Here is a 9912-nt window from a genome sequence, read left to right as displayed (position 1 = left end):
TTTAAAAGTAGGAAAAATGAAGAACAGGCCTATTCTTAACAGTTGCAAAGCCCAGGGCAAGAGCAGAAATGGACACCCACATACCATATGTCTAAATAGTAAAAGGTATAAATTAAATTGACATACTGTTAAATAAAACATACACTATCATCCTACCTTGACAAATAGACCTTCATAACAATCTGGAAGGCCAGATTTGAATTTTTGAATTTCAGGCTTGTAGGGGAACTCACTTTAGAGTTGCAATATGGCTCTGGCAGCAAAGGCGTCTGGGAGATGTTGAACTCTCTGTGACTGTTGAACTTCTTCTGACTGTTTAACTCTCTGTAACCTCACTCTTGGCTGACTACCCCAAATGCCGCCCAGAGATGAATATCATGCCCCCAGGAAGGAGGTTAATGAGGTATAGTGCGAGTAACTGCCTGATGTTATCTTTTAACTTTTCTTTCAACTTAATGATACATTGTTCTCTTGGGGGGTCCACACAACTACCTGCCATCTGGTTTTGCTATTAACCCCTGCTATTTACTGCCTTTAAAAAAGGGAACCTGTTCTGGGAGGGGTGTGGAGTCCTCCCAGCCTGTCACCACTGGAAGCAGCTGCTTTGCTTGTATATGTAAGTTTCTCCCATTAAAGCTCTTATGCATTTGAATAGGGCCATGTGTCAGTTCTTCAGAATCCATCCTGAATTTGGACCTTTGGGGCTTCCCCCCAGTAAGGCGCCCTGGAGTTCTGTGCCCAGCCCATGGCCTGCCCTGCTTTTCCCACTCCCAGCTCTATTCTGCACACAGAAGACCTTTGAAGGCACAGTTCTGGACACTTCAGCCAGCCTGTTGAGTTTCTGTCTATGCTGCCCTTGGCCGGGGCTACTCAGGAAGATGGACTCAGGAAAGAGGCCCAGATGGGCCCAACTATCAGGCTGGGGACATGTGAAGAAGAAATTGCAAGGTGCCAGGTACTCAGATTACAGGCTAGATGCAGGGAGGTGGGAGATAGGTGCTGGGTGGGCAGGACCCCCGATTATGCAGACTTTCTGTCCCTTAGGGACGAGTACAGCTGACTCTGAGGGTGTACAGCAGGGTCCCCACTTGCCCAAGTCTAAGGCTGGTGCTACTGAAGAGCAGATGGACTATCTGCCTTGGGCAAGAAACCAACAGCATGGAGTGAGAAGGAGGACGGAGCAGAGAGCTGGAACCAGCGGCCCAGCCAGCTGGACAGACCCAGGCTGAGCAGGCGGCAGGAAGAGGTGCCCGTATCAGTGGTGGACAAAAGGAAGAACTTGAACCTTAGAAAGAAAGAAACCTCAGCTCTTACCTGCTCAGAACAACATCCAATTAGACCACAGGGAGAAAGTTTAAACAAGGAAGATACAACAAATGATGAACATACTATGATCTCTTCTCATCAAGGAACATGATCGTAAGATTGGTTGCTCTCCTGGTAAGGTTGGTAGAACTGTGGATGCAGATTCCAGGCCCAGCTTGGTGGCTAATGAGAATTAAGAGGCTGAGCAAGTCACTCTGCGTTTCTCTGTTTCCTCATCTATCAAATAGGGCTATTCTTGTCCAATCTCCTTCTACTGGCAAGAGATTTTACTCCTTTGCTGAATATGAAGTTTCCCTTTCGAAGCTGAATGGTTAACTCAGCATAACCTTGATGCAACCTTCACTGAAATTCGGAAGAGAAATGATCAAGCTCCTTCCTTTCAGACGAGCGTCTGGGTGAGGAGGACAAGCTGAGCGGGAAGGCGGGCCAGCCTCTCCTGGAAAAGGTGGAGAGGGACAGCCAGCACCGGTCTGTAAGCACAGAGTGAGCAGGGCACGACCTCTGGAAAGCAAACCCTCGCCGACCCCACTAGTAGGTGGCCATTTGCACAGTGGACCCCTGTCATCTACATTTTGCTTAGCTCCTAGGGACAGAAGCAGACAGGCAAGGGGCAGGTTCCAAGCGCTCACTATATGCAGGCCGTGCTGGACATGTCATGGGAGGAGAGGCCCGAGGATACACGGAACGAAAGGGGCCTTTACAGCGCAATGTGAGTGCGCATGCGTGTGTGGGGCTCGGCGCCAGCGACTGCTGTTACTGAGTATAGGAGCGCCAAGCTTTATAGATCTGATGGAACCCCCGTCAAAATTGCAGCAGGCTGTTGGGAAGGAATAGACAAGATTTTCTGAAAATGTATATGGAAAAGCAAGGGCTCTAGAATAGCCCACACAATCATCAAAATGGACAAAGTTGGTGAACTGACACTACCTTAGATCGAGGCTTACTACACAGCTCCAGTAGCCAGGGCGGTGGGTGCTGGTACAAGCAGAGGCAGGCAGACCAAGGGAACAGAATCGAGCCCAGAAAGAGATTCACACCTGTACAGTCAATTGACTTTCTACGAAAGTGACAAGTAAGATAATAGGGAAAGGGACATTCTTCTCAAAGAAAATTGCTAGAACAACTAGAAATCCTTCGGGAGGAAAAATGAATCTTGACCCCTCTATGACTTTATTCATAAAATTAATTTGAGATGGATCATACATCTAACCTAAAACGTCAGAACCATAAGGCTTCTTGAAGATAACAGAAGACTATCTTTGTGATGGAGGAGTAGGCAGAGAGTAGCTTGGGCAAATGGAGTGGGGAAACCAAGACAAGAAAATTAAACCAGGCCAAACAGTTTGAGCAATTTACGGCCAGCTGCTGAATCGCAAGACCTTATCTCCCCTGACCAAGGACACTGGAGAGAAGGGTGTCATACTCTTCCTCCCTAACCAAAGGACACATAGCGTAAATCTCCCTGGTCCGGGAAATAGAGAACAGAGACCCAGTTATTGTCATTTGTGCCTACTAAACCCAAGGACAGATAAAGTCAGGGGAACAAACAACAAAAGCCCATTAGAGCCAAACAGACCCAAGATAAGAGTAACATTATAGCAAACCAAAAGAATAAGCCCAAACACTCCCCTAAGATTCTCACCCACAGAAGAAAGATAAAAAGCCCTCGGGACAAAGACTCGGTGCCCGCTCACCCTAGAGCACACCCATGCCCCTTCCCAGGGATGGACATTTAACTTCTTTCTAAACTCTACGGGTCCCCACGAGACTTGCAACCAGGGGAGCAGCAGGCAGCAGCTGCTTATCCTGCGCTAATCCTCTGACCCTGTCTCCAAGGCCCCCTTTCCTCTGACCTCCCTGGGAGCTGACAGCAGCCTCGCTTGGGCTCACTCCTTTCCTGTAACATTTCTAGAGAGCCAAAGCAGAGCACCACCTTGACTCTCTCCTGCTGCTTCTTCCACCATAAGCTTTCCTTTGTTTTACCGTCCCCAGCTTTAATAAACCTCTCAAAATCACCTGGACTCACATTGCAAAATCTTTCCTACATGAAGTCAGGAACGCACACCGTACAGGCTTGGCCTGAGGCAGACCTTGTCTGGGCTGGTCCCTGTCCAGGAACAATGCTATGGCTAGATGTGGAAAAGTGGGGGCTGGGGCAGCTGGGGGCTCTTCCCTCACAAAGCCTTGGGGGTCTCTCCATGTGGTGTATTTTGGCCTTCCTTACAGCATGATGGCCTCAGGGTCCTTAGACTTCTTACCAAGAGGCTCAGGCCTCCAGGAGCAAGGCTAACAATGCAGATGCTGCACTACCTTTTGTGACCTAAACTAAGAAGTCACACTGTCACTTTCACCACATACTGTTTGTTACAGGTGAGTCAAGGGACCCACTCAGATTGAAGTGGAGAGGAATGAGACTCTGTCTCTGTCATGTGGAGGTGGCAGAATTCTAGAAGAGAGTGGGATGACAGATGCTATTGCAGCCATTTTTGGAAACTATAATCTGTGGTGAATAAACCTGGAAAGAAAAGCAGGTGACAGAGTATACCAGGCTTTGTAAGCCATGCTGAGGTTCAGTTTTTTAAAAGATTTTATTCATTTATCTTTACAGGGGAAGAGAGGAGAGAGGGAGAGAAATATCAATGTATGGTTGCCTCTTGTGTGTCCCATGCTGGGAACTGGCCTGCAACCCAGGCATGTGCCCTGACTGGGAATTGAACCACAATCCCTTAGTTCCCAGGCCCGCGCTCAATCCACTGAGCTACACCAGCCAGGGCTGAAGTTCAATTTTAATAAGAATTGTGACGGGGACCCATTGGAAGATTTTAATCAAGAGAGTGAAATGATCCAAATGTCTTTAAAAATTAATTTTACCGGCTGTATAGATAAAGAATTGGTGGGGAGAGTTTGGAAGTAGAGACAGTTAGGAGGGGTCCAGAAGTTCAAGGGCCAGATGTAGCGGTCAGCCCTAGCCTAGGTGAGGGCACAGGAAGAGAGTGGGGTCAGGAAGGCCACCAGGGTTCTGGCCGGTCCCACTGTTTTGTTCAGAGATGGAGAACACTGGAAAAGAAGGTTTGTTTTGCACGTGTTAGGTTTGAAAGGCCTGGGTTGGTGTAAGAGACTGGGCCTCAGCAGATAAAAGTTTAGGAGAGAACAAACAGCATTTTAAAAGGCACAGGACTATACCAGATTCGTGTCACCTCGCGTATCGACAATTTCTCTACTCACTCTTTCCCCACACATCGCCCATCCAGCCAAGGTCGCAGGCCGAAGCACGCATGCGCATACACCCAGTCCGCCGGCGGCGGCACCTGGGCGGAAGCCTCCTGATTGCGCAGGCGCGCTGGCTCTGTGGCGGTTGCCACGGAGACGCGTAGCCCTGGGCAGGCACTCCGCTCCGCTAGGCAGCAGCGGGTGGTGGGCTGCCCCACGCGCAGGTGGCGGCCCCCTGGGGGGGGATGGACCACCTCGGAGGGGCCGTGGCGTCCGGGTACCGCGAGGACGGGGAGGAGGATCTAGAGAGCTGCAGGGTAGGCATGAAGGGATCCAAACTGCCTCCCATCTGCAGCGCCCCAGAGCCCACCAAACGGAAGGTGAAGAAGAAAAAGAAGAAGACTGAGGGGTCGGGCAAGGGGGACGGTAAGAGCTAGTAGTGCAGAAGCCTCAGCTTCTGTACCTGAGGTCACCCACCCCTGTACCTCATAGAGACCCCCCCATCTCCTGGGGACCAGTGGGGACATCAGGCCCAAATAGAGATCCACCGGCCCCCCTCACACATTGTTTATCGCTGCACGGAGATACCCCCCTACTCATAAAGACCATTGGGGTCCACAGAGACCCCAAATTGAAAAATTTTTCATATCCATGGAGGCCTTCTACCCCAGAGACAACCCCAGATACCCAGAGTTATTTCCACAGAGCCTGCCAGCCCCACACAACACCTCAACTTTACGGACACCCTCTTAACTTCCTAATCCCTCAGCCAAATGGCGATCCTAAACATCCATACCTTCCTCATAGAAGTCCCAAGCCCTCTCTCAGAGATCCTTTCATCATCACATGGACTTTCCCCGAGCTAGAGAAGCCAGGGCACTAGAGGCAGACACTCCTCAAACAGAGACACACAGTCTTCTGTCTAGAGACCCTCCTCGCCCCCACATTTTTCAGGGGTACCTGGCCTCTGAGTTCTATAGACACCCAGTTGATGCATATAAAGTAGTATCCTCCCTGCATAGACTGTCATCCTCCAACCCCTGTACCCAAGGCTAGCCTTCGGCTGCACATGCACCACCCCATCAATCACTGCTGCGGACTTTTACAATCCCAAACATCCTCAGCAACACCTCCTTATGTCAATATAACCATAAAATAAGACTGGCCAGGTAACTCAGTTGGTTAGAGCTTCGTTCTGATACACCAAGGTTGTGTGGGTTTTATCCCGGGTCAGGGCACATTCAAGAATCAGCCAATGAATGCATAAATAAGTAGAACAACAAATCAATGTTTCTCTCTCCCTCTCTCTCTTCCAGTTTCACACTCACATGCACAGACACTCCTCCTTCCCGACACTTTCTGTGCACATACAACTATCTGCATGCAGCTTCTCACTCCAGTCTCTTCTCAAGGACACATCAGACCCACACATACCAACACCTGCCACAAACCCACAGAGTCCCTACATCTCACTGATCTCTCATGGAACCTCTGGATTTCTTGACAAATGCACTGAGCACCCACTTTATGGAGATAGAATAACAGTGATGCAGAATGCACCTGCCCATGAGTGCTAAGTCACCACTATCACGTGTGCGGTCCCCCTCCAGGGCTGTGGCTGTCAGTAACTGACCCTGGTACAGCAGCCCTGACCTCCAGTGTGGCTAGTCCTGGGTTCAAGTTCCTGAGCCCTGATCCCTGTGTGTAGAACTGGTACCCCTGGCAAGCCAGAGGCAGAGGAGTGGTAGCCTTTCCCATGTCAACCTTGAATTTTGGGAAAGGAGGCAATAGGAAGATTATAATTATTTCTTCAGGTGGAATCATAATAAAAAGGCAAGAAATCAGTTCTGGAGTTTAGGTCAAGAAGCCCAGTGTGTGTGTGCAAAAGGAAATTAGGAAATGTATTGTTTTTTGGCTTAGCTTTTTTTTTTTTAAAGATTTTATTTCTTTATCTTTAAAGGGGAAGGGAAGGAGAGAGGGAGAGAAACTTCAATGTATGGTTGCCTCTCATGCGCCTCCTGCTGGGAACCTGGCCCACAACCCAGGCATGTGCCCTGACTGGGAATTGAACTGCGACCCCTTGGGTGGCAGGCCTGCACTCAATCCACTGAGCTACACCAGCCAGGGCTGGCTTAGCCTCTGACTCTAGACATTACAGTGATGTGTGCCTCATGCTGCCAGCGGGAGACACCGAATGTTTTTCAGGGAGTAGAAAGGTATAGAAATGTCAAAAGAGGATTTTTTTTTTCTTATTTTTTTCTCTTTTTGGGGGGGTGGGATTTCTCTCTCCCTCCCCGAAAAGAATAAGCTGATGAAAGAACAACCTACAGCATTTTATGTGTGTGTTATATAATTCAGGAATTCTATTAATGTAAAAAAAAAAAAATCAGTACAAGCCACACAGCACAAGTATTTCCTGGCTTGGTGTGATGTTGCTTTCCGCAGTCAGACGCGGGAAGTTTTTCTGTTGTTCTTCACTTTCATCATAAGGAAGTCTGGACGGGGGGGCGGAGAGTCGTGGGCTCCTGGGCCTGGGAAGTGTCTCAGTGAGCATGTGGAGAGGTGAAGTGGCCAGCAGTGTGGCACAGTGGGAAGAGCTAGGAGTCGGGCCTGCATTCAGATCCTGGCCCTGTGACCAGCTGTGTGACACTGGCAAGTTACTTAGACTTTTGGAGTCTCGGTTTCGTCACTTGAAAAGTAGAGCTGATAGTCTTTACCCAGAGGACCTGGCTCATGGTACGTGCTCAGTGAATGGCTACTCCCTCCCCCAAAAGACTTAACCAAAAGCAGAGAGCCGGTGGGTGTGGATGAGGCTGGTGGGCGTGGCCACCTGAGCCCTGGATAAGGAGGGGCCCCACCCGCTTTTAGCTTTGGTGAGTTGGGCATCGTTCCTGAGCAGGATGGGGGCAGACATCACCACATGCTAACACTGCGCATCTGCTCTGCAGATAAACACAGTCGAAGCCTGAAGACTCAGCAGCTGTCTCCGTCTTTGCATGCTGTCTTAAGCTCCAGCAAACATGATGGCCCAAGGCAAGAGCACAGACAGGACAAAGAGCAAAACAAGCTCGCCCCTTCTTTCTTCCCTTCTGTAAGTCTCCCCTACTTGGCAGAAATAGAAGAGACCCTTTCAAGCCAGGTCAATGAGAGTCTGCGCTGGGATGGAATTCTTGCCGACCCAGAGGCAGAAAAAGAAAGGATTCGCATATACAAGCAGAACCGGAGGAAGCGGTACCGGATTTTGGCCCTTAAGAGCTTCCACGTGGACCCCTGTGCCGAGGAGAGGCCTGAGAACCTGGCTTGGCTCTCAGATCAGGATGGCGGCGGCAGGAGCAGGCAGCCCTCGGTAAAAGCCGGCTGCCCCAGTCCCTGCTTTGAGGGCAACTTGACGCCAAAGCTCCCACACTGTGATTTAGCCACTGCTCTGCCAGAGTGAAATCCACCCCGATACTGACAAGCTGACCGTTATTCCTCACCACTAGTTTATGTGTTGAAAAAGACGAAGAAAGGGAAATCAGGCCTGCATCTGAAAGAAGTGGGTGTCTGCTGTGTGGAGGCAGACCTGTCCCTTCACGGAGCTGCCCTTACTGGCCCCGGGAGGCGACAATTTCTTAACATAAGCAACTCAATGAACAGAGTTCTCTTCAGAATTCCTTTTTCTCCAATTCCTTTTTCTCTTATTGGATTGCCAGATCCAATAAGCTGGCATCTCTGTTACTTAATTTCCTATCACAGTTAGATGTCCATAACCTGCTGCCAGAAAAAAAGAAAGTGTGTAGATTATATCAATTCTAAATCTTAAGTGAATTTCACAGGTAAAATCCCACACCCAGCATGCTCCTGTGGGCTCAAAGAAAACACTCTGGATATCCTGGAGACTTTTCCTTTTAATTAAATGTACTCCTTGCCCCTATGTGGTCTTCAGAATAAGTGTGTTCCAGAACCTCCTTCCTGGGAGGTTGTTATGAGAAGTCTCGAAAGGATCATTGCTTCTCTTAGAAACACAACCCTCCCCCTAAACCCCCAAAATGTCATTTCAAGCAAACTTTGGGAGCATTAAAGAGGCCTTCCTACACTATTTGTCCCAAGTTAATATATTTTCTTTGCTTCCACAAATATTTACGAGGGCCCATGTTATCTCAGTTTGTGTTCTCCCTGAAGCAGACCCTGAGGAAGGATTCAAAGGCAAGCAGATGATTGGGGAGGTGGAGGAAAGACCAGGGGAGAGGAAAAGGGGGAAGGGGAGACCGCCAGTCTGGGGTTGCTATTAAACCGGCTTGGAGCAGGGCAGCTGGAGCTTAGACCCCCAGGGAAACACCGGCAGGATTCTCCTGCCTGCCTTTGGGGGCTGCAGGCCGGGGTCTGGGGGGGGCGTTTATTTCCTGGTGTTGCCGGCTTGCCCCGCAGCCTGCCACACCCGTGGGCCACACCTCCATTGTGGGGAATCACCCTCAGACACAGAGGCAGACCGAAAGGTCCAAGAGATGGGGCGGTGCCTGGGGTAGCACCCATTACCTGTGTGCAGCCAGTGCAGGGCCCGAGAGGGACAGAGTGGAGGTCTAAGACAAGGTCCCTGCCTTCCAAGGAGTTAAAGACACGCAGGATGCTAGGAGCAGTTACGCATCCATACAGAACACCACAGAGGGCTTGCTTGAGAGTTGAGTGAAAGTGGTTGTCTTTCCCAGCTGCTCTACAGCTGACGGGCAGCGCTATTCTGTGCTTCCTTGAAAGGCCAGTTACAGAGTATCCCTGTTTTGGACGTTGCACCCTGACAAAATAATATGAAAGGACTTTTGGAAGAGCCCTGTCCCCCCACCCCCGGGAAAGGTTAGCAGCCACACATGGGAGGGTCCCTGGGGCAGACAGGAGTGGCCCGCCCTGCTTTCCAGCTTGAGCAGTGCCCCTGGGATCAAGAGTCAAGGAACAGGGGCTTTGGTGTGGCTCGACCCGGGGGAGGGGATGGGAAACGTGCCACGGGGCCTCGCGCAGTGCCCAGGGCTCAAGGTAAAGACAACAGAGGGTGAGGCAGCTGAGCAGGCAGCTCCCCGGTGCTCCGATCGACCTCCTAGTGGCTGTGGGTGCAGCGTATGGAGGGGTCCGAGGGCACACCAGCTTCAGAATTCCACCTGGTCACTCTTGTCTTCCACTGGGGGGGGGGGGCCTGGCCTGTGCTCACCTTGCTGCCATGAGATTCCTGGGACAGGGGGTTAAACTTATGAAATTTGACACCAGGGCTGAATTTGTTTCCCACCATATGCTAGCTGTGTGACCCCGGGCAAATTGCTTAACTTCTCTGAGCTTTAGTTACCATATCTGGAAGCCAGGATGCAAGTATCTGTCTCGTTGTTGTAAGACCCAAATGCAGTAATTCTATAG

The 9912-nt window shown here is 50.2% G+C and overlaps 1 protein-coding gene across 1 annotated transcript; it reads left to right on the top strand.

The window, feature by feature from the left end:
* Positions 1 to 4740: 4740 nt before the first annotated feature.
* Positions 4741 to 8448, top strand: LIAT1 (ligand of ATE1). Its single transcript, XM_037133772.2, has 2 exons — positions 4741 to 4962; positions 7485 to 8448. Exons 1-2 carry the CDS (start codon positions 4782 to 4784, stop codon positions 7970 to 7972), a joined length of 669 nt encoding a protein of 222 aa, XP_036989667.2. The 5' UTR covers positions 4741 to 4781; the 3' UTR covers positions 7973 to 8448.
* Positions 8449 to 9912: the final 1464 nt, after the last annotated feature.

The sequence above is a fragment of the Artibeus jamaicensis genome, unplaced genomic scaffold (assembly GCF_021234435.1).
Source record: "Artibeus jamaicensis isolate MK-2021 breed Jamaican fruit bat unplaced genomic scaffold, CSHL_Jam_final contig_2790, whole genome shotgun sequence".
NCBI lineage: Eukaryota > Metazoa > Chordata > Mammalia > Chiroptera > Phyllostomidae > Artibeus > Artibeus jamaicensis.
The sequence above is the reverse complement of the archived record's forward strand: the minus strand, read 5'-3'. Positions and strand labels throughout refer to the sequence as shown.

Bases quoted from the DNA above. Each gene is read 5' to 3' on its own strand.
- LIAT1 (XM_037133772.2), top strand. From the start codon at position 4,782: ATGGACCACCTCGGAGGGGCCGTGGCGTCCGGGTACCGCGAGGACGGG. The intron at 4,963-7,484 runs GTAAGAGCTAGT...TCTGCTCTGCAG, and splicing joins GGGGTCGGGCAAGGGGGACG to ATAAACACAGTCGAAGCCTG.